This window comes from Leopardus geoffroyi, chromosome E1, assembly GCF_018350155.1.
Source record: "Leopardus geoffroyi isolate Oge1 chromosome E1, O.geoffroyi_Oge1_pat1.0, whole genome shotgun sequence".
Classification (NCBI taxonomy): domain Eukaryota; kingdom Metazoa; phylum Chordata; class Mammalia; order Carnivora; family Felidae; genus Leopardus; species Leopardus geoffroyi.
The window spans coordinates 236,620-260,669 of record NC_059330.1 but is presented as its reverse complement, the minus strand read 5'-3'; the positions used below and the strand labels follow the sequence as shown (position 1 = coordinate 260,669).

Sequence of the window (24,050 nt, the reverse complement as noted above, 5' to 3'; positions counted from 1 at the left end):
CTAAACATCGAAACTCGAATGAGTTTCACCTGCATTCACCTAAAAGTCAATCAATTTGTTCTCCGTTGCCAGTTTGTATCTGGGGCACCAGTGGGGAGATCTGAAGTGGGCAGTCCAAGTGGGTGCTCTTTGCTCCTTGACAGGAGGGTGAGAGGAGGAGCTGGTGGAGCCTGGGACACTGCGGATGGTATAGGAGACAGTTGGTAGGCTGCACCCAAGGAGGTGCAGAAACAGGGGGAGGGAGGGGAGGGCTGAAGAGGTGAGATTCGGCCGGGAAGCCTGGAGGCAGATAAAAGCCCAGAGGACGGACAACGAGAGGACACCTCGTCCGAAAGCCTGTCAGCTTGGGCAGATGAGCAGATGCACATTTTTTTTCCAACACTGTGGGACTGGGGAGTCCACGTCGGGCCGGAGAGGACAGGGACGTTCCCTGAAACAAGAGGAGTTTGGGCAGCTGCTAGGGAATATTCCTCCAAGTCCCTGTCCTGAGTAGACTAAGCAGAGCCAGTTGGTTCTTACTTGCATCCGCATCTCGTGGGGAGCCTGCCAAATGTCTTCTCTCCCATCACCACCGTGGGCATCAGGGGCAGGAGGAGGGTGGTGAGCCCAGAAGGCATTGAAGCAAGTCCTGCTCTCCGCTCCACGAGAGATGTTTGAAAATGAAAGGTGAAAAATGAGACCTGGGCAGCGAGCCGTGGCCGGAGTGTCGGAAGTGGAGGCAAGTAGAGGGCCACCGTCCACTGCAGTTGGGAAACCTGTGAGGGAGGACCCTCTGGAAGTCTCCCGGATCACTCCTGGGAGGATATGCGAGGGATCAGTCCTGGGCTTTTCCACTCATTTCCCAAAGGAGGAGGCTGGCCATAGAGAATTCTACCAGCTACCCAAGCGGGGCGGTGAGGGATCCCGTTTCGCCGACGGCCTTCAGGCATCCACCAGACAATAGCCTGGGTCCGGACCCATCGTTTGCTGTTTGGTCTCCCTTGAGTCCCATGCATCCAGAGGGTTTTCTCAAAAGGAAACTGCGGCTCCACCACACCAGTGTTCCCGACTGCACTGGGGGATCAGCTGGGGGGGAGACCCAAGGAGCTTGTCAGCTGAGACTTGAGAATGGCAGTCACTCTGTTCGCCCTCAACTGGCGGACGGGTGCCTGTTGTTCGGTTCGAGAACTTTATTTAGGTTGGAAAGAAAGGGGGTGCCAACCGCCCTTTACTTACAGTTAGAAGACGTCGATACCCCGGACGAGCCCCCAAGGGAATGTTGCAGGATTTCTTATCAGAGTACCCGGGTTCGTTGTCTTGCTGCAAAGAATGAAGGGTCCACGTGGACACAGAATGAGGGGCGGGCGAAAGTTCACGAGGGTGTAGGAGCAGAAAGGGAGAACAGTAGGAAGGCTCTCTTGACAGAGAGGAGACCTTCGAAAGCGAGTATTTAATGCTTTGTAAGATGGATTGTGACTGTCTGATGTCAGTGGCTAGTACAGGTTCCGTACTGTTTTTAGAAGTGGGGGAATTGGGACAAAGTACTGTGACCTTTTGTATCTCAGAGCCGTACACCTGAGGAACAGAGCCAAGGGTCCGTGTCCGAGTTTCTTGGGGACTGTGCTTCCTTACTCAGCTGTGGTCCTCCATGGCGCTAAGCAGGCGGGGATTTCATTTTAGGCGTTCAAAGGTGGGGACTCCTCCGCCCCCTAAAACACCTGGTGGAGAAGAAACTTAGGGCTAATTGTTACCAGAGCTGGTACAGTACATGCAGGGTAAGCTGTAGGCTGTAGTGGGGACTTGGGGCTTTCTGTTGTCTGGAAAAGTGATGGTTTTGTCACGATCGTTTCCAGTCAGAAATTTTACTGATGTATTTGTCAGGGCCATGTTGGTGTTGGTGATCACTGCACACCGTAGGAACTCTGTTTGGTCACTCCACAGGGAACGTTCGGGTCGGTAATAGTAACCCTTGAAAAACATCTTTGAGGTGTCCCCCATTACATCCTTAATATTACTTGAAAGCAAATAAAACCATACATACAAGCCCGATGAAGTGCAGATTTTCAAACTAAATACGTTGCATGAGGGTTTACTGGGGAGACACAGTGACATTCCAATGACAGAATCTTGTACTCTGGCGATAGAGTATTTCTTCCAAATTGCTGTCTGTGTACAGGAGTAATTAGCACCCAGGCCCCAGCTTCATCTCTGAGGACCCCACAGAGCTCTGGCCTTTTCTCTAAAGGCTCTTGGCGGATCCATATATACATTGTATGCCTTCAGCTTTGCTAAGGGGAACCATTTGTTAATAGTCCCCGCACTAATTAATAGTCCCTTTTTTTCCATCAAATAAAAACTCGCTGCTGGCCTTCAGTACATGTTTAAACAGTGGTGGCCGCTCCTCTGGAGACATCCTCCTTCTAGATGAGACAGTTGGGCTGGAGTCTAACTTCAGTGCCACGTGCACCTTTTGTTTGTTTGTTTGTTTGTTTGTTTGAAGTTTATTTATTTATTTTGAGAGAGGCAGAGAGAATCCCAATGAGGCTGTGCGTTGTCAGTGTGGAGCCTGACAGAGGGCTCAGTCTCATGAACCATGAGATCATGACCTGAGCTGAACTCAGGAGTCAGGCACTCAACCAACTGAACCACGAGGGGCCCCCAGAATATTACCCAAAGGACAAAGAGGGGGTAGGTTCTTTCTTTTCTTTCTTTCTTTCTTTCTTTCTTTCTTTCTTTCTTTCTTTCTTTCTTTCTTTCTTTCTTTCTTTCTTTCTTTCAAAATATTTTTTTTTAATGTTTATTTATTTTTGAGAGAGACAGAGCACGAGCAGGGGAGGGGCAGAGAGAGAGGGAGACACAGAATCCCGGGCAGGCTCCAGGCTCCGAGCTGTCAGCACAGAGCCAGACGCGGGGCACGAACTGAACTCACGAATCATGAGATCCTGGCCTCAGCGAAGTCGGAAGCTCAACCGACTGAGCCCTCCAGGCGCCACTGAGGGTAGTTTCTTCTTAGTTTCAGGTATTTTATATGCAGTGTCGACACTTTTTTTCTCTGGAAGCTCTCCTGTAGACTGGCTCTTGTCTCATCGGTCAGAATTAAGCCACTTGCTCATTTCTTCCCAGGAGCTGGTGAGATGGGGGAGATTTTGCCACAGTGGGTTTAGAGGAGTTACTCTGGGCTGGAAGGGATTTCGAAGTGTTAGCAGATAGGGTAAGAATTAACTGGATGGAGAGGCTCCTGGGTGGCTCAGTCGATTGAGCATCAGACTTTGGCTCAGTTCGTGGGTTCGAGCCCCGTGTCGGGCTCTGTGCCGACAGCTCGGAGCCTGGAGCCTGCTTCGGACTCTGTGTCTCCCTCTCTGTCTGCCCCTCCCCTGCTCACACTCTGTCTCTCTCTCAAAAATAAACAAACATTTAAAAAAATTAAGAATTAACTGGGCGGATATTCTGGCAAAGGCAGTGAGAGGTGGGGTAAATGGAAGGGGAGCCACAGACGAATAATGTCGTAGGAGGAACAGAATGTAATTGGGCCTAGAAAACCAGGGGTGGGACCTGGAGTGTGGCGACAGTAGTCAAACTGAGCGTATGGGACCTCAAGAAGAGGGTGGATAGACGGGGTTGGGTGCTAGTTGAAGCTTATAAACACTGCTAAAGAGTTTGGGTTTGTCTTCTGTCCTGACAACAAAGCCTAACCATTGAGGGATTTTATACCAGGAGTTACCAGTCAGGAATTTGATGCACATCCTAAAGTATAAACCCTGAGCATCATGACTTTGGGATTGCAGATTTTATTTTCCTTCACTTTACTTGTGTTTTGTTTCTGCAACAGAAGTTTGTTTTTCACAGTGTTACTCTAAAAGCTTCTTTGTAGGTGGAAGAGCTGGGCTGGGAGTTGGGGTTGAGCCGGGTGGCAGTAGGGAGACGCACGGCCTTTGCCCAGGCGGTAGAGTGAGGAGGGCTGAGCAGATTAGCCAGGAAGGGGTAAGGAGAGGAAAGTGTGTTCAGAAGTCAGCATCCTAAAATGGTACCAGGTACCGAGAATCGAGTGTTTCATGTTGTGTGCTGGCTTAGCAGGAAGGAACTTAGAGGTGTCCAGCAGCTGAAGAGGGTAGACGCCATCTCGGGCTTGCCGGAGTGGGCATCTCTCGGGTGTGGGTGCCCAGACCTCCAGTGTACATCACTGCCCGTGGGGAGGGACTGAGGCTGACAGTGGGGATGTAGGGTTGGAAGTAAGTTAATGTGGGCTTAGATGGTGCCTAAACCTACCCGATGCATTCCCCACTGGATACATCATTTATGTAATGATGGGAAGAATTAACGACGTCTGACATTTTTTTAGACGCTCTCGTATTATTTTGTGCGGCGTCATTAGCCTTCCTTCAGTCACTAGAGGGCGCTGCACCCTTCAGAGTAACGAGGGCACTCAAGATTCTGTAAGACTGAGAGTTGCCACGAGGATTAATTCGGCCGCTATATTTACCACTCTGTTACTGCTCTGTCCGTTAATGAGTCTTCCTAGTGGTGTTAAGGATAGATTGTCTCGCTGTCTTTCTGTGAAGGACACCGAGCTGGCGCACTGCCCCTGCTCTTCTCAGCCTGCCGGTTATCAGGCGTGTGGACGGCCAGCCATTTCCACGGAATGAGAGATTTCAGGGAAAGGTGGTGGCAGGTTTGTGAAGGACGTTAGGAGACTCGGGTATCACCGTTAACTTTAAGTTGTATACGTTTGTGTTAGTGAGTGGCGAGTGTAACCTTTTACCTCTTACTCTCTTTGTCTTTCATCAGCCACGGCTAGTCTGTTCAAAGAGCATGCTTTATTTTATTCCTCCCCACTGGCAATGGGGTGGAAACTTCGTAGGCTATTAAGATCATGTATGTTTTGTCATCGTGGACGTAGGGCCTGACGGACTCTGGTTAGAACCATTTTACAGTGAAGCATGAGCCGTGTGTCCGGTGATGAGGGAACCTTGTGCTGCATGATCAGCGCAAGGCCACATCACTGACTGTGCAGTGCTCAAGAACAGGGGCTCGGGGGCCTTTGTTCACCTCCCCACCTCGGCCTCTTTCATTGGCCATGCAACTTTGAACAATGATGCAAACTTTGTCTTAGCAGTTTCATTTTTAGGGTAAAAACCCGATGCCCAGGAAGCGTTTGGAACGTTCAGTGTTCTATTGCTTGTAATAGCAAAACAATTGGCAGCAGTCACATACCTTATGAGTGTGATAAATTGTTGAATGTGGCAGATAAAATGAACAAGAAACCGGTAACAACAGGAGTGTTGTTTTTTTTAATCTTTATTGGTTTTTGAGAGAGAGAGAGAGAGAGAGAGAGTGAGCAAGCGAGCAGGGGAGAAACCGAGAGAGAGGGAGACAAAGAATCCGAAGCAGGCTCCAGGCTCTGAGCTGTCAGCCCAGAGCCTGACGCAGGGCTCGAACCTGCGAACTATGGGATCATGACCTGAGCCGAAGTCAGACTCCTAACCGACTGAGCCACCCAGACGCCCCAGGAGTGTTTTTATAAGAACAGTGTTGAGCAAAATTTAAGACAACAGCCTAAGTGTATCATTTATATAAAGTCAATATGGCAGAATGAAAGGATCTGACAAATAGAATGATGGGATCCGGTCCTGGTAAGATTTTTATAACGTAGTACAAAACAGTAAGTGGGGCTAATGGGAGAAACTTCATCTAGGCGGAGAAAAGGTTCTCAGCCTTTTCAAATGGGAGGTTTGCACCCACAAGCTGCGGCCACACAACTCGGGTTTTAAACAAACGGGTAGGATTCTATAGGTGAAAGATGACGTTAAGGAGTCCAGCTCTAGGAGGAAACCTAAACCATGTTAAGGCGTAACATGGGGTTATTGGTTCAGAATGGGGAGTGATCTGTAGACAGTGAAAATTGTGTGCTTTGAACCTTTGGGGATAATTCTGTCAATAAAACCTGACGTTTTAAGGACGAAAATAATTTAAGACAGTTTTTCATGATCGGGATTCCAGTGAGCTGACGTCAAGTGGATCCAGTCAATCAGACTTGAGGGACACAGGGAAGCTGCCTTCACATTGAGGAGCAGCCTCGTCGGTGGAACAAAGTGCAGGGCTCTGCGGCAGCTCTTCTGATGTCCTTTTACATAGATTCTTGGCTGTTCTCTGTGTTTGCAGCTTTCGGACTGCCCCCCCTCCCCCCGCCACAGCCCATAACCGGAAATATTTTACATCGTGACCTGATGTATACTTCTGTGCATACGTTTTAGGGAGTAGAAACATGCATGCAGGTGACTTAAGTGAAACAGACTGTTTGTGATAAGCACCTGTGTCTTCTGTTCGATTTTTATTTGTCATAAAAGAGAACCGGTTAGCAACTCACTCGGTTGATTTTGCAGCCCCAGTTTGAAAAGGAGTGCGTCCAGCTACCAGGTGCCACGGCCGGTTCTGGCGCTGGCTCTGGCAGGTGGGGTAGCACGGGCGAGGAGGTGGCTGCCGCGCCCGTCAGGGTGGTGGGTCCATCCCAGCAGCCGTCCCAGCCTGCTGTTTGCCCAGGTCTGCAGTTTTCCCCCTTCGAGGAGTCCTTCTGGGAGTTTCGCAGTTGGAGGTCATGCAGCAGACATAAAAGTTGTCCTTTTTCTTCCTTTGTACCCTGGATGTCTGTACTACGTTCAGTCCGGTTTTCTTCCAGTGCCAGGGAAGCCACGTTCTTTTTCTTGATTAAGCCCCCTTTCCCTTATTTTCTTCTTTCTTCCGGTCACTCAGTTACCGTTTCTCTAGTGTCCCTGGTCTTTCTGCCAGCACCTTCCCGTCTCCTTGCAGACAAATTAGTTTCGTTCCCTCCTTTTTAAAACCTTTCATTTGTGCTGTTTCCCCATCTAGTTACCCCATTCTTTAACTGTTGGGCTTTTCAAGTCGTCCTGCTCGTCACGCTTGTACCTCACCACCCCTCTCTCGTTCACCCTTCGCGGCCTCCTGTTGGCTTTTACTTCAGTTGTGTTACCACGGTTGCTCTCTCTGCTGGGAGCCCATTGGCCTTCCCTGGGTCTTTAGTATCTGGTATTAATGATCTGCCTCTCTGTTGTTAAGCCCTTCCCCAAATCTTTTATGATCAGAAAAGGCAATACAAATTAATACTTGCTTGTGGTTAAAAATTCTCTGTATTGACGTGTACAAAGCAGTAAATAAAAGATCCTGTGATCCTGTGTTCCGGAGTTGACCACTGCTATGTATTGGTGTCGTGTTCTCATACGGTTTTCTATTTGTATATAAACATGTCCCCATGTTTTTCTTCTTAAGACAAATGGGCTTATAGTAGATACTTGGTTTTTTTAAAAATTTAGTTTTCGATTGCTCATATTCCAGTAGTTAGGACACATATTTTGCTTGATATTTTCTTCTGCCACCAAATGGTAAGTGCTGGGAAGAAAACAGTGATCTCTGACGTCTTCCTCCCTGTTTTATTACTTTACGTAGAACAGCGCCTCACGCAAATAGGTGATCAGTGTGTATTTGTTCAGTCCCGTGTACGGGGCTGACAAGTCCATTTCTCACTGATCTCAAACAAGCACAGTCACGTGACCCTGCTCTGCTGGAGTGTGCACTGAGCAGTAAGTCAGATGTGCCAGTAGCCGTTGGAATAACTGCCAAGAGGCCAGTGTGCCAGAGGGACGCGGGCGGTTGAGGGCTGAGAGTCAAAGTAAGGCCTTGGTCAGGAGGGAACGTTGAAGCCGAGCTCTAAGTGATGACAAGGGGAGAAGGTGTTTCAAACAGAGGAAGCGGCCGCCACCGATGACACGGGGAGGAGCTTAGTCATGTGCCCCATCAGGCTGACTTGATCTCCTTGGTTTTTTTTGTCAACACACGGCTCGTTGTCCTGTTTTGATGGGTCTTCAGAAACAGTTTTTAAGTAAATGGCGTTGACCTAGGACCGTACTAATTCCGCAGTCACTGGCCCCGTGTGCTACTCAAATTGAATAAAATTGAATAAACTTGAATAAAATTAAAAATTCAGTTCCTCAGTTGAACTGGCCGTACGTCAGGTGTTGTGGACAGTGTGACCGTGGACCAAGCCAGTGTGCAGAAAGCTGTCCTGCGCAGCGCTGTTTTGGAAAAGCCACAGAATACAGACTCCTTGGGAGACTTTATACCCTGTTCCAGCTGTTCGTGTCTGATGTGTGAAGGGCGAAGAAATACTCATTAAACGACAAGATGAATAAAGGAGTGGAAGGTCCGCGCGTCTTTCCACACAGGGAACAACCCAGTTAATGTGTGTAAGCTCTGAGAGGGGAGGGGGCTGGTGGGGCTTGAAGAACGGCGGGAGGGCTGGCTGCCGCGGACGAGAGTGATCGTTGGAGGCCCCCCAGGCAGAGCGAACCCTTCTGGACGTGGACTTACGTGCAGCGGGCGGTGGTGGTAGGGTTGTTAGCACCGCAATAACGGGACCTGAGCGGGATGCCTGCTGTGCACCAACTGTTTCTTTCATTTTCCTTGCCTTCTGAGAGTTCAGTAGGAGGGTGGGCGTGATGGTCTGTTGAACTGAGTATTGGAGTAAGTAAATTATCTGCTTGAGACCCAGGTTACGAACTCACTTCATTTACAGTGTTCGCACTGGCACCCTTGTTTTATGTTTGTTGTAATAATTGTCTACCGATAAGCGGGAACTTATAGGCAAGAACTTGTTTTTGTTTTTCTTCCAGTGAAGGTGGTGTTTTTAAGGCTCATCTCACTTTCCCAAAAGATTACCCCCTCCGGCCTCCTAAAATGAAATTCATTACAGAAATCTGGCACCCAAACGGTAAGTTCATCTAGCTTTATTTTACATTTGCAAATATGACGGCCTGCCTCTGAGGTTTTCAAGGTCAATAAGAGAGAGACAGTTCTCAAGGAAATCACTTTGGGATTTGTGTACTAAGCTCACTGTGTTTATTATGCACATGGCCTTGTATTAGTTCCTTTAGGACAGCAGGGGGAATGGACATCTATTTATTTGCTTAGTTTTCAGCTCTTTTCAAGACTCCCGATGTTCTGAACCAGAGGCATGGTTACTGGGTGATATTCAGCATGAGTAGAGCCCTCGCAGTTGAGCAGATCACTTCCATGGTATCGGGTGACTCATTGTCTGTTCCAGAGAGGGGTAATTAAACCTGGATTTTAAATTTCTATTTCTCTTCTTCACTCTTAGACCACGGGCAGCTCTTAACTTTTACCTTTATTCTTTAGCTGTTGAAAAGGGAGTGTCCTACCTGCCTCGTAAGGTGACTGGTGGGGTCAGAGGAGATGTGGTGCTCTGTGTTTTCACCTTCGGAAAACATCCAGTCCTGCAGTGCCTGAAATGTGGTGACGTTGGCTTTTTTTACCCAAAGATGTGTCACCATTTAAAATCCACTTTGCAAGCCAGAGGTTGGGCTGGGTAAAGTATGTTTGCACACCGCCTCCCCTGAACTTGGCCTCGTTTTGGTGATGGAGCTGGCGGGTGTGTCTTCTCTAAGTTGTCGGGTTTTCATTTCTGACGACTGTGCCCGTCTGCTTCTCCTGGGACTTTGCGTCACCAGGAAGAGAAACTCCTAGGTTAGTCTAAGCAAAAGTCCGTGAGCAGAAATGAGTGAATAAACGAAGGCGTTACTCCAGGGGTCTGGAGTGTGGACTCACACCCAGTGGCTTGAGAAACGGGTGGGAGTCTCTCTTGGGAGAGACTCGGGGTGGCCGACGGAAAACTTGCAGGAACCGAGGGGGCCACTGTATTTCATCACGTCTGAGGAGGCGGTGAGCACGGGGACGCGTCACCACGTCGGTGGTGGAATGTGCCAGAGGGGGCCCCGCCTGGCGTGTGGATGCGCGAAGCGACAGCGTCCGCCCCCTGTTGGGTTGATGCCTCGCTGCTTCCTTCCTGGCGTCTGGGTCTGCCAGTGTCTCTTTCCTTCACTTGGATTATTTGGTGTAACGGGCAGTCTCCTTGCACCTGTTTCCAGAGGAGACGTAGCCAAGCTCCGAGTGTCGGCGCCACCACGGATTAGCTGTGTGGTCGCAGGTGAAACCTCTCTGAGCCTCGGTTTCCCCGTGAGAGCACACACAGGCAACACGCGGGACTTGTGAGCCGGAGGAGAGCCACGGCCCAGTGGTCTAAGAGGGCAGCCTTGGACGCGAAGAGACGTCGTGTTGGGGCCACAAGGGGGAGGAGTTAGCGAGACGATGGAAACATGAGTGGAGAGAGGAGGGACTTTGTGAAGGAGGGCACCTGAGGATGCGGGCGGGGATGGCGGGTGTGGGGACAGAAGGTGCCAGGAAGGTGCCAGAGAGCGGCCGGGGAGGCGCGAGGAGCCCTGTGGGACCAGGTGGGGCCAGGCTGGCCCTGGAGCTGGAGGTGGTGAGCCAGCCGCGGGCCCTCCTGCGGGAAGGGAGACACGGACAGGACCGTGTTGTTGCAGGTAGAGGGGCCAGGGGGTGCTTCCTAGAGACGTGGTGCTTTTTTTTCTTCTTCTTCTTTTTTTTTCTTTTTTGTTTTTTTTAATGTTTGTTAATTTTTTTTTTTTTTGAGAGAGCATGAGCAAGCACAAGGTGGGTAGGGGCAGAGAGAGAGAGAGAGAGAGAGAGATTGAGAATCTGCTTTCAGCGCAGAGCCTGATACGGGGCTTCAACTCATGAACCACGAGAACATGATCTGAGCCAAAACCAAGAATCGGACACTTAAGCAGCTGAGCACCCCCCCCCCCCCCCAGAAGCCTGCACTAGAGAATGTAATTTAAAAAAAAAAAAATTTTTTTTTTTTAACGTTTATTTATTTTCAAGAGACAGAGTGCGAATGGGGGAGGGTCAGAGAGAGGGAGACACAGAATCTGAAGCAGGCTCCAGGCTCCGAGCTGTCAGCACAGAGCCCGATGCGGAGCCTGAACCCACCAACCGTGAGATTGTGACCTGAGCCGAAGTCGGACACTCAAGCGACTGAGCCACCCAGGTGCCCCTAGAGAATGTGATTCTTAACAGGATTTTGAGTGTGTGCATGCCTGGCTTAACCTTTTTTCTTTAGACTTTGCGTTCTCCTTAAATCATGGTGCTTTAAAGCTGTTTGGTAGGTTCATCGTGACTGCGTGATCCAGAGGGAAGGATAGCGTCCGTGGAGGAAGGGTTGGGAGGGGAGCCAGACTGATCTTCGGGAGACGTGCAGATGATTTTATCAGTGCTTCCCGCGAGAGACCGTGAAAGCTTGAACTGACAGTGGTTCAAGGAGGGAAAATGGAGTTGTGGGTGGGTGGTGATTGTGAGGTCAGGGTTTGGAATCTCTGGGCCACATACAGAATAACCACAGGATCAACACCACACAGAGGTACTTTACAGCTGCTGGGATGGCTGGAATCAGAAAGGCAGATGAGAAACCAGTGTCAGTGAGGACCGCGAGAATTTCAAGCCTCGTGTACTCCTGGCGAGAACGCGAAGGGCGGCCGCTTTGGAAAACAGACTAGTCTGGTGTTCCCCAGAAGGTTCAATGTGGTCACCTCGTTCGTGGCCGTGTGATTCCATTCCTGGATGTAGAACCAAGAACGGTGGGAGTATGTCCACGAGACACTGAGGCTTGAGTGTTCATGGCAGCATTGTTCATTAAGGGCAGAAAGTGGAAACAGCCCGATGTCTATCGGTCGACGAGGACAAAAGCAGTATGTAACATGTCCACGTTGTGGGATGACGCACCGGCTCGTGCTGCAACACGGAGGAACCTTAGAAACACTGAGTGAACGAAGCCCGTCACAGAAGGCCACAGAGTGTATGATTCCATTTACGCTGGACTGTCCAGACTCGGCACATCTAGAGAGAGAGAGATGGCTAGGGTAGGGGTTGCAGTGGGCTCGGGGGGAGGATGGGAGGGAATGGGGAGTGATTGCTGGTGAGCGTGCGGTTTCTTTCTGGGGTCATGGTCATACAACTTTGTAAACGTGCTGGAGGCTGTTAAGTTGTGCGCCTCAGCTGTGTGAATTCTGGCTCCATAATGCTGTTCTAAGCTTTATTCTGAGGGAAAAATTAGCTTCCTATGGCTTAGATGCATTCCATTTGGGTTGGTTTTTCTTGAGATCTACTTGCCGTATCCACCTAGAGGGTCGGGTGAAAGTGGCCCATCCAAAGCTCAGCGAGTGTAGGGCCTTGGAAGTTACCGGCATTGAGATGATAGTAACGCCGTGACATTACCTTGTCTTGCATGGAGTTATCCGTCAGTCACAAATCAGTAAAGTGTGGGGACAAAGGTGAGGGGTAACATTGCGGTGTAAAGAATGGGTCAATCTCCCCATGGAAAAAGATGGCATGTGCTGGAGAGTGGGATGGCATCAGAAGTCAGGCTAAGGGAGGCTGGAAGGGGAGAGAACAGTTCACGAGCCTGTGGCAAAAAGTGTGTGACGGAGGCCGAAGTGGGGAGAGCGTGTCTGTAGTCGTGGCCCAGCATGGGTGACTTTGAAAGCATCCAGGAGAATGTCGTTCTGGTCACCTGGTGAGCAGTCATGGCGTCCTGATAAGGGGCAGAAGCCTGCCTCTCCAGTGAGGGGATGAGACAGAGAGGGAGAGGGAGGAAAGGAGGGAGGGAGGGAGAGGGAGGAAAGGAGGGAGGGGGAGGGAGGGGGAGAGAGGTGGGGAGGGCTAGGGTCAAGCGGGTTTGCTCATTCCAGACGCATGGCTTTAAGGGACGGGGTGGCTGGGAGGGTGCACGTGGCTGGGGCTCCAGTAGTGGCTTTGTGTGGAGAGTTGATGTAGAAAAAGGCGGACCAAAACTCCAAATGGACAAAAAGTTTCGAGTGGCTGGGGCTTGTAAACGAAGCCTGTGCCCGTGAGAGCGACGAGGTGAGGTCGTCATCGGGTCTTGAAGAGGGCAAAGTAGTGGCACAGCTTGGCGTGGGGAGAATGAAGCAGTTGGCCGAAGAAACTAGGTGGGTAAAGGGTCAGAGGGGTCATGGCACTGGAGGAGACGTGTATTTTCTGCACGTGGAAAAACTTCACCCCAGGATCATCTAGAAAAACCGAGCTATGTTTCACCTGTATTTCACGTTTTAAAATGTAATTTGGTAATAGGTATGAAGCCTAAAATCTTTTCATTAAGAAAAAAAAAAATTAACCTATTGTTAAAATGAAGTGACCCAAGTTTAAAAATGTAGAGGTGCTAGATCGTAACGGTAATCTTCAAAAGAAGGAAAATGATTAAATTGATGGTCACTGATAGAGTTTTATAGAGGCATTTAATACTTTGTGTTCGAAGACAGTGACTTGGAAAAAAATTCTTATTTGGGGAGCCCTGACTGTAGAAAAGCCCCCAGACAAGGTGTGAAAGCCCCGGCCTGGCCCGGCACGCACCCATGGTCACGGCCGCGTTCCAGACACGTTTGTCCGAGTGTGGCAGTGTGAGGGCCCCGAGTTTGTAACAACATGGGAAGTGCTTCCCAAGGTAGGAGGTGGAAAGTAAGCTTTAAAATCATACCCATCACACGTTTCTTAGACTTTAGGCAGGAAGTTAGGAATGAAAGAGATCTACATGTTGCCATTGGTTACTTACGGGATTTGGAAATTTGGTTGAAAAACTTGTTATGCCAAGAATTCTTATATTTTTCTGTGATTTCCAGCATTTTCCCAGTAAGTATACTGTTATGTTATGTTATGTTATGTTATGTTATGTTATGTTATGTTATGTTATTTTTCAGTGGAGAAAATTACTCTGTAAAACATGAGTGATGATTTTGGTAGGTTTACTAATGAGTGTTTGTGTGATCTAAGTGAGCTGGTGGGTTAGAACTTCACCTTTGTGTTGGTCGGGAATTACTTTGTGACTTGCGTTTCAAATCTTAGTTTCATGGAAAAGATGGCGTCATGACTGTCATTTTATATTGATGAATTTTCACTGCTGATAGGACATGTTCTTTTGCAAAGCCGAGTTCACTCCTTTCCTTGAAGATGGGATTTTGCCTTTATGTGATTTAAAAAGTATATTATGAGGTTCGTAGGAATGTCTCTGGATGTTTGACTGTCACCAATTTCAATCAGGAAGTTAGTGGGGAATCTAGGAAATTATACAGAGACTTGGTTCTGGTATTTCAATCGTATACTTTATACAAAAAAAGAACAGGTTGACGGTATTTACTGCATATAAATGCTGGACACCACCTATGTGCCAGGTATCTTGAAGTTTTGCTTCTGTTTCTGTTTTGTCAAATGGACCCTATTTGGTAAAAATCTGTGGTCTTCCTAACAAGTTAGCGGGTTCCATTTTGGAAATCGTCTGTATGTGTTCAGCGTTTATAGCGGACTGGGGGGGTCCGGGTCACTCCTATAATCGGTACTTTATGTGTAACCACATTGTTTTAAATACCTTAAACAGGATTCTTACTCTCTAATTTTGCAGTTGATAAAAATGGTGATGTATGCATCTCCATTCTTCATGAGCCCGGTGAAGACAAATACGGGTACGAAAAGCCAGAGGAACGCTGGCTCCCTATTCACACTGTGGAAACCATCATGATTAGTGTCATTTCCATGCTGGCAGACCCCAACGGAGACTCCCCTGCTAACGTGGATGCTGCGGTAAGGTGGTCACGCGCACACCTCCCTCCCTGTTCATTAAACTCGATCACAACCGCCGCCTGCGTGTGTGTGTGTGTCTCTACACTCTGTTCACGTACATTTATTTTTCTCCTGAATCTGTACAAAACTAAGTTACAGATATAGCCAAGTTTTACCTCTTACGTACTTGAACCTGCATCTCTTAAGAATAAGGGTACTGTCTTACTTGGCTATAATATTACTGTCATACTTAAGAAAATTTCATATCAAGTCCCTAGTAAAGTCTATGTTATTATTCCTGGGCTTTTATTTTTAAATTTTTCAGATCTACAAAAGTTGCATTAGTTAAGTCAACACTCTTCGCCTGGATTCACCAGTTGCGGAGATTTTACAACATTTTTTTTCCTGAACTGTTTGGGACACTTTGCAGATGCCCTAACTCTCCACGCGTAGGCCCTTCAGTGGCATCCCCTGAGAATTCAGGGTGCTTTCTTGCAAGCACAGCACAGGTGTCTTCATCGATAAGGACTGTTGGATGCGTACGCAGCTCATACGCACGGTTCCTAACATGGTTCTTTATACGAGCTCTTTTTTTTTTTTTTTTTTTTTAATCTGGGAGACCACATTTTATTTTGTGTTCATGTTTTTATTAGTCTCCTAGAATAGTCTAGTTCCTCAGCCTTCTGCTGTCCTTGGGAAAGCCTTTGGTTCTAATTTTTGTTCTTGGAACTTCTGTTAGTATGTATTGAAGCCAGGAGATTAAATTCACCTTTTTTCTTGGGTTACTTCAAACCTATAGAAAAACTTGGGCAAGGTAGTAGCATATGCAGGGAGACACCACGTCCATAAGCCCTTTCAAATGTATGGCTTTGACTTGTTGAATTTAGTAACCAAATCGGAGTAAAAACTGGCAGAAAACTGTCCTGGCCTTTTTTTTTTTTTTTTTTTTAAGTTTATATTTGAAGAGAGAGTGTGAGCAGGGGGAGGGGCAGAGAGAATCCCAAGCAGGTTCCACATTCAGTGCAGAGTGCGACGCGGGGCTCAAACTCACAAACCGTGAGATCGTGACCTGAGCCAAAATCAAGAGTCTGATGCTAACTGACTGAGCCACTCGCGTACCCCCGTCTCAGCCAAGTTTCAGTCTGAGCGGTGCAGGAGATGGTGAGGGAGAAGGGAGAGCTGTGTTTTGAAAAAATCCCGTGGAATCGTTTTGAGAGGGAATTGTTTGATTCTTGCTCAGCTGTAACTCTTTTGAATAAAACGAGAACTGACAAATTTTATTTTAATCTTCGTAAAGATAAAATTGATAATTAAGAGCAAATACCTGAGAGTATGAATATGCAAACGTTAGTAACCCTTCAAAGCAGCTGCGTCCTGAAACCGGGGGACCTACTGAGGAAGGAGAGTCATCGCCTCGAAGCCAGTGTGACTGTCAGGGTGGAAGCAGGCCTTCCCCCCAGGGCTCCGTACGCCAGTGTGACCTCTGATCTGAGCCCCACAGGTCGTGTGCCATCTGTCCCGTTAACGTCTTGAAACCCACGGCTTCTTTTGATGATTTAAGCAGTTGGTCGTCTTGTATCTAAACCAGAACTTTCTCGTCCACATGTTCAGGCAGACTTTCGTATTTGCTTTGCCACTTTCATGTTTTTTGTTAGTTTGCTTCTCTGACCTCTCACTCGACAGTACCTGTTGAAGGAAAACCACATTTTTCTTGGAGACCCCTCTCCTGGACCCTCCACCTTTTTGGCTCCTGGATTAGGGGTGGGCTCAGACCGCTGCATGCAGCCTGCCTGCTCTTCTGGGCAGGATCATCTGTTTCTGCATCCTGTTCCTTTTTTCTTGCTTGACTCCTTCCTGTGGTGCTTCATCTGAGACTCCTGTTTCAGAAAGGCTTTGTGAGAATTCACATCTGGTCCTTACCTGCCTGCGAGTGTTTTCGTCTGGGCCTTATTCGTAAATGACAGTTTGTGAAGTTCTGGGGGACAAGTTCAGACTTCTACAGGATTTGTCTTTTATCATTTATTGTCGCTGACAAGGGAGTTGATGCGAGGCTGACTCTTCACCACTTGCGGGTGACCTTTCCTTTCTTTTTCTCCCTGCTCCTTTAGGTTTTTTTCTGATTCTTGGTGTTTAAAATATCACACTGTTGTGTAAGGTGTAAGATTTTCTGTTTCTGTACAGTTGTCCCCCTTGTCGGTGAGAGGTACGTTCCAAGACCCCCGGCGGATGCCTGAAACCAGGGATAAGTACTGAACCCTTATATACATTATTTTTTTGTCCTATATACACACACACACACGATAGTTTGATTTATGAATTAGGCTCAGTGAGAGACTTCCAGTGGTTGCTGATGATAAAGTAGGGCAGTTATAAAAGTCATATGACTGTGGGCTCTCCTGTGTCTCAGTGGCCCGTACCTGCCCTCCTCGTGAGGATGGGAGGGGTGTGACGCGGTCGGAGGCTTCTCCTCTGGACCCTGTGATGTCACGACAGAAGGGGGGCCATCTGCACCCCAACGGACGCGGTCGCCTGTGGGGGAGGGGCTCCCGTGGTCCATTTGCGCTTGTAGGATGTCCGTTCTGGGAAGTTTCCCATTTTCACCACGTTGAGAACTTTCCTGCGTATCGCACTCCTTCCGTTTTTTAATTAATTCTTCATTTGAGTGCAGCCGAGCCACAAAGTACACTCCTTCCCTGTTTGGGCTCGCGGCTGCCGCCTACGTCGGTCCTTGTTTCGTCGGGGTGCCTGTGGATGGCGACTTCTGCCGCCTCCTTCCTCACTGTGGCGGTGTCGCTGTTTAATGAACTAATAGTTGTTCAGTCTTGTGCGAGTTCTAATTAGAAGTGTTTGTAAAGTTAAATTCTGAAGTCTCTTTCTCGGAGGCCCATGTTTTCTCTGGTGTTTCTCCTGCATCTGGGAGCCTGGGCTCTGGTGGGAGCGGCAGCGTGTGGGTCTGCGGGCACCAGCCTGACCCCGACCTCGAACGTGAAGAGGCCGTTACTGTCAGTCCTGGTCCCCACGCGAGGGGCCCTGATTCTAGCACGTAAAGTGTAGGTATCACAGTTGGCCGTATTTCAGGAGAGTATTAGCATTTTGGGTACAGTGGGAGGAAGATGCCACATCTCTGTCTTCATCCCGCGTCTTGCTGGCTCTTCTTGGGCCGGACGTGTGTAACCTGTGCCCTCTGTCCAGTCGGCCCTTCCCCTCCTCTGCTCTGGTTGCAGGGAGACTTCTCAGGGCTCTGCTTTCTCTCTGCGGCACATTTCTTACTCTGCCGTGTACTTTTGGTCTTCCAGAAAAAGTTCCCGCCCACGTGGATGACTCTCTTGCCGTTTCTTTGACGTGGAGAGTCTGTGCCTCACACAGATTCCAGTCTGGTCGTTTCAGGAGGGTGTCGGGAGAGGAAAGACATGCGCACTGTGCCCCCTGCTCTGGTGGATGCACAGGCTCTCAGTGAATAGAATGCAGAGAGGGCACAGGTGACCTGTGTGCTCGTCCTCAGTGTGGCTGGGGTAGCTTCTGCAGTGGCTTGGGGCCCGTCACGCACCAGCCCGTCCTCTGGCGGGAAGCCACCCTCATGCAGTTGTGTGTCACCGTAGTGTCTCCGGGCCTTTCCACCTGTGACCTCCTCACCCAGCCCCCCTACCCCCAGCCTCCGTTCTCTCAGCTCCCTGCTCTTTGGAGGAGATTCTTGTTCCTTGAGCCTGAACTTCCTCTTGCCTGGAATTGCTCTTCTCTATCTCTTACTTAAAACTTGATGCCGGAGCGTTTACCGGTTTTGTGACATTTTATCCCCAAGTACTTCAGACACATCCAGGTCTCCACACGTCTGTGTGTGGTTTGTCACCTAAGTTATTCTAATAACTGGCTTCCTGAGGAGGGCAGAAATTTCAACTCTCCTCTGTGAGGAGGGCAAGGGTTGAAGATTTCTTGTCTTTGCCGTGACTAAAGGCTGGGCATTTTGGTGAGAATTTTCTGCTCTTTACATGCTAGATAAAAGCGGCTCAATTTTCACGTGAGACCCTGCTGGTGCCACTTGTGTCTCATTGTCACCACCCCCAGCGTGCAGCGCCCCGCTCCTCTACCTGGGGCGGAACCTTCCGGGGGCGGCAGGCAGCCTTCCCAGTGCTTCCCGCGCCCGAGTAGCTTGCCTGTAGGTCGCAGCTGCCTGTCCCAGTGGACAAACCGGTCCTGTCCTCCCCGGATGTCTCCTTCCTCCAGGAGACCTGCCTGTGAGGTGACTGGCAGGTTCCGACGGAGGGAGTGCCTGGCGCGAGTGGTTTCTGACGAATCTTCTGCCTTATCAGCTTTTTAACGTCTCAAAGGTGTACATGTTGCCAAAGTGTTGCATTCAAGATGAAAACTCGCATTTGAGATAAGAAGAACTTGCTGGCGTTAAGTCACTAAATGCTACTTTGTGTCTATAGAAAGAATGGAGGGAAGACAGAAATGGAGAATTCAAAAGGAAAGTTGCCCGCTGTGTAAGAAAAAGCCAAGAGACTGCTTTTGAGTGACATTTATTCAACAGCTGTGACTTCACTTACTTCAGGGTAAGTTCCTCGTAAAATCCCACCCCCCTGTTGCTTTGTTACAAATGGCACATACGCTGTTGGAAACTGTGCGGTTTGGGAATTTGAGTTGCCGTTCTCATTGGCTTCGTGTTCAGTGGGGAGCCCCGTGGTCAGAGACCGTGCCGCCCGCTTGGGCTTTGCTTCAGCAGGCCCCGCTGTTTTCTAGATGCTCTGTGTTAGCTCTTTCTTTCTTTCCGCTGGTGGTGATGTGATCACGTATGTGCTGTGGGTCCTTTCTTCCATCCTGGCCACTGCTGGGCCCTGAGGTTTGTGTATCTTAAAGGGTGACTGGAGTGTTCGTTTCTTAATTTTTTTTTTTTTTTTTACAGAGAGAGCGTATTTTGTAAGAAACTGCCAAGACCATTAAACCTCTGCCTTCTTTGTCTTAATCAGCCTGAATCTCCCTGTTCGTTACTGCTAGGGCCAGTCAGAAAAATTTCCTTTTATTGTGTGCTGTCTGTCCACAGGCTTACCTTACATCCAGTAAGGGTCCACGATAGAAGAGGCCACATGTGGACAGTTGACCAAACGCGTGACATTCCCGTTAAGCGGTTTCTTTTTTAATTAAATGTTGGGGTGGTAAAGTTGCTTATGAAATGTGGCGTGTGAAGAATGACCTGGAACGCTCCACCTACTTGACGAAAGAGGATTGTGTCAGAACCTCTTCCGCTCCCCGTACCCCTCTTCTGCCCCAGCCTTCTCTTCTGTCCTCCAGTTCACACGTACCGTTGCTTTTCTTTGTAATTTCATCATGTTTGTGTGACCCTGGGCAACGCACCGTATGACGTTGCTCTGTGTACGTGGGATTACAACATGCACGTTCTTTTGGGACTTTTCTTGCTCTGTGTTATGTTCTTGAAATTTGTCTGTGTCGGGTGTAGTTAGACTCGTCTGGTTTTCGTCTGCTTGGTAAAGGACCCGTCTGCTCTGTGTGCTCCTTGCAGTTGTGTCGTCCTTTGGGGAGAGGGTTCTCGTTTGTTGGTTTCACTTTGTGTTGGCCGTCACAGGGAGCGTGGCGCACGTCCGTGCTGAGAGCCTCTCTGGGGCGGGTGCGTGGAGTGCGCTTGCTGACTGGCGGGTGTGTGCCCATCATTGGACTAGAGAATGCCAGATTGTCCCCAAATGCTGCACCTGTTCATAGTCTTTTGGCAGGGGTAAGGGTCCCATTCACTCCGTATCCCCCCCCCCCCCCCCAGCATTTGATCTTCCCGGACCTCTGCAACGTGTTCCGTCTGGAAGGGTGCAGCGCGAGCCCTTGCTCTGGTACGCGCGGCCGGTGCCACAGAGGAAACTCCTGTCTCTGGGCTGTTGTTCTGTTAGGCTCTCGATTCGTGCAAAGTGCACTTTGTTCGTGGTGTCTGTGGATGAACAGACGTTCCTGATGCAGTTGGATTCGACCTCTCCTGTATTCCTGTACGGATTTTCCTTTTTGGGGTCTGGCTTCTCCTCTGCCATCAGTCAGACAGCTCCCATTGTATCTTGTCCTGTAAAAGCCTTCATAGTTTTGCCTTTGACACGCGTGTTCAATCCCCTGAAAGTGGTTGGTGTGTGGTGGGAGGCTGGAGTTCAGCTCTGCTCGCCCCCCACCCCCGCCCCCACCAACCCAGGGTAAACCCGCTGGCTGCATCCATTGTTGGCCAGCCCTTTCACCACCGACGCTCTGGGGCAGTCGTGCTAGGAGGTGTGTGTTGGTACGTGTCCGACCTTTTTGTGTTTTATTGGCTGGCTTGTCTTATCCCTGAACGAGCATCCCATTGTCTTAATTTCTATTTATTATTTTCACAATGAAACGCATCAAACGCAAAGGTACAAATCAGAAGTGAAGCGGACGGGACCCACCACTTGTTCTGGTTCCATGTTTGATAATCCCTAGCTTTTGAAAAGACTCCTCTGTCTTTCGGGTCTCCTTGTAATAACCTGAAATGCTGACAATCAGCCTTACTTCTTTCCGTTACCACCAGGAACAGCAGTGAACTTGCAGTCTTCAAGTTATTCCTGTTTTCCTCCAGTTTGTTCGTTCTGTGTTGCTTATGTTTTGTTAATAATCCTGTCCTAATTTCGTTACCATTATACCCGACCTTCTCTCCTGTCTACTCAGGGGTCCTACTTTTCTCCTGTTTGGCCTTTGATTTCCACCGCCTTAAATCAAGTTCTCGCGCAGGGCCTGCTGTCTCAGTCTCCCGGGATCGGGCATCTCTCCTGCTTGCACTTCACGCGTGTGCTTGTGTCCCCACCGTGTCTGTCTTCGGCTCCGCTCATTGACTGGTGCTTCCGTGGATGTGACTGTGTCTTTAGGGGTCGCTTACCTGCACTGTTTCTCAGGCACAGAAGAGTTGGACAACGACAAAAAATTGCAGGCACTGAAGCCCAAGCACACACATGATTGCGTCTCGTAAACAGTTCTCCGTAAATGCAAGAAATGCCCGAGAGTTTTATTATATTTACCTTGGTAGTATATTGCCAATTAGTTAAGTAAATAGTAATGGTGTGTCACAAATTTCCTAACGGGATTACTTATTCTTCGCTGGTGGGATTAGAGTTAATTTATAGTGGATTGTAACGTACACATGTGTTTAAAGTGTACGTACCAAGACTAAAGTTCATTTATCAAGAACATGGCGGCAGGAAATACGTTGAATCAGAATGCCTCATTGTAAAGAATAGGTTAGTTGAAAACCAGTGTGAACTCCTGTGAATGATGACACTAAACTGAGAGCTTAGAGTTAAAGAGGAAGGAAGCGATAGTTGGAAGTCTTGACCAACACAGGTCAGCACTGTTCACACGTCGGTGACAAAACACCCTTGTTAAATGTCACGGGTCCTCCAGGTGCATTCACGCAGGTGGTAATGGCTTTGCACTGTTGCAGAGGCCAGGGCAGCTGCAGCCCTTGGTAGGGCGAGCACGTGAGCGGGGAGGAGGGAGAGAGAGGGAGAGAGAGAGAATAAGCAGGCTCTATGCTGTCGGGGGGGAGCCCGACAAGGGGCTCGATCCCACAAACTGTGAGATAACGTCCTGAGCTGAAGTCAAGAGTCAGACTCTGAACCGTCTGAGCCTCTCAGGTGCCCCAATAAACCAGAGTTTTAATAAAATTACTACACTGCTTTTATGAATGAGGAATTGTAGTTACGATCCCTAACTTCTTACCTTACCGTTTAAGCTCAGGCTTTTGTGTAAAAAAGTTGTAGCCCTTGAGGCGTGTGTCTTTCGTTGATACGAATGGAATAAAGGGATTTGTGTTTTGTTGTCACTTTGGAGCTTGTCAGAAGGACCCTTGGGCTGGCTGTGGGCAGAGACGTTGTTTGGGAGACACTGAGGCACGTGTCCTTCAGGCAGACCTGCCAACCCAGCACTCAAGTGCCTGGTCCTGGGTGTCGTCAGTTTGGGGTTCCCAGTCGTGCCGTCTCCCTCTTTGTCCCTGGGTGTCCGCTCTCTGAGACCTTCTTCCCGGTCACGCAGCAGGTGCCCGAGGGCCAGCCAGGAGTGAGCCGGTCTCCACGTCCGGGGCCTGGAACGTGTCTCCTGTTCACTTTGCTGCTTCTGGCGACAAGGCCCACCCCCACCCCCACCCCCACCCCCCCGAAGCCTGGCAGCGCGTCACCGACGAGTGTTCTCTGGCTCCTCTTGTCGCCTACGGTACATGGTGGTCGGGACCGCAACCCAGTCCTCCACCTGGATTACGCCGATAGTGACATCATTTGAAAATTGGATTTTTAAAAGTCACATCCAAATCCATGACTTGTATTTTCTACAAATGGAAATATTACTGTCCAAGAACTTGACCCAGACTTTATTTCACTTTTTTAAAAATGATGGTGAAACCCATGTAAGTTTGCCCCGTTAGCAGTTTTTACATACGTTTCAGTGTTCCTTGTATGCGCACCGTTGTACGGCGGGCCCTCTAGGGCTTCTTCATCCCGCGTCACCGGAAGTCACTGGAGGTCCGCGCTCCCTGGAGGACGACTCTCTGGTCCCCCCAGCCCTGGCCCTGGCGGCCACTGTTCCGCTGTGTGTGTCTAGGAGTTTGACTGCCGTGATGCCCTCGTGTTACCGGAACCATGGAGTACTTGTCTCTTTATGTCGCTTCTCCTTGGTGGTTATGCCTTGTCCTCTGTGAAGACCTCAGTGGCCTTCCCTGTCTGCCGGTTCAGGTGCGTGACGGGAGGGAGAGAGGCAGCGGGGAGAAGCGAGTCCTCCAGCCCGAGGAGCAGCGTGGCCGCGTTCTGTGCCACCAGACAGGAAGAGCCAGTCCTTGTGTTCCGTGCTAGGGCTGGTGGGATTGTTGTAGTTCTCTGGTGCTGTTACAAATCGTCTCAAATTTTGTGGCTTCAAACAACATTCGCCATCTCCTAGCTTCTAGAGCGTGGGGATCTGAGTGTGACTTAGCCGGGCCTTCTGGCCCCGGGTCCCTCGCGGTACTGCAGGCAAGGTGCTGGTTGGCACCGCGCTCACCCGGAACCTCACCTGTGGCGGGTGGACCTGCCTCCAGGTTCACTCAGGTGGTTGCTGCAGGGTTCTGTTCCTCACTGGCCGTCGGATGGAGCCCTCCCTCAGGTTCTCTGCCACGGGGACCTCTCCGTGGGTCTGCTCGCGCTGTGGTGGTGGCTTCGTGGGAGGGAACGGGTGAGGGTAGGGGCAGGTGTGCTGGGTGTAGAGCGTGGGTGGTTGCCCTCCACCAAAAGAGGTGAATTGCTCAAGTTAGTCAGTCCCTTTCCTGGGGTTACCCGCGTCCAGTGACAGGTTGGGGTGAGGGCTCGGAACACGGACTCTCTTCTCTCGGTTTGGGAATTCTCCAAGAGGCTGTTCCGGTGCGGGATTGACTAAGGCCTTCGTTCCACCTGCGTGCTGCCCCGTTAGTTCATTTCTCCTTCTGCTTAATCCCGTTTCTTTCACTCGTGTGTTTGGAAGCACTTCTCAGTAAACCTCGTACAAATAAATCCCTGCCTCCGAACCCATCTCCTAGGGGTCCTGACGCACGACTCTGGGCGTTG

The 24,050-nt window shown here is 49.5% G+C and overlaps 1 protein-coding gene across 4 annotated transcripts in view; it reads left to right on the top strand.

The window, feature by feature from the left end:
* Positions 1-24,050, top strand: part of UBE2G1 (ubiquitin conjugating enzyme E2 G1) — a 107,310-nt gene that overhangs the window by 77,091 nt on the left and 6,169 nt on the right. Inside the window, exons 3-6 of one of the 4 annotated variants that reach the window (XM_045487265.1) lie at positions 8,661-8,758; positions 14,333-14,511; positions 18,918-19,040; positions 19,391-22,309. In XM_045487265.1, the coding sequence (XP_045343221.1) occupies positions 8,661-8,758; positions 14,333-14,511; positions 18,918-19,004 (364 nt within the window). In that variant the 3' untranslated portion in view covers positions 19,005-19,040; positions 19,391-22,309. Of the gene's footprint in view, positions 1-8,660; positions 8,759-14,332; positions 14,512-18,917; positions 19,041-19,390; positions 22,310-24,050 lie in introns of those variants that run through there. The other 3 variants (XM_045487264.1, XM_045487263.1, XM_045487266.1) reach the window with 3 other exon arrangements.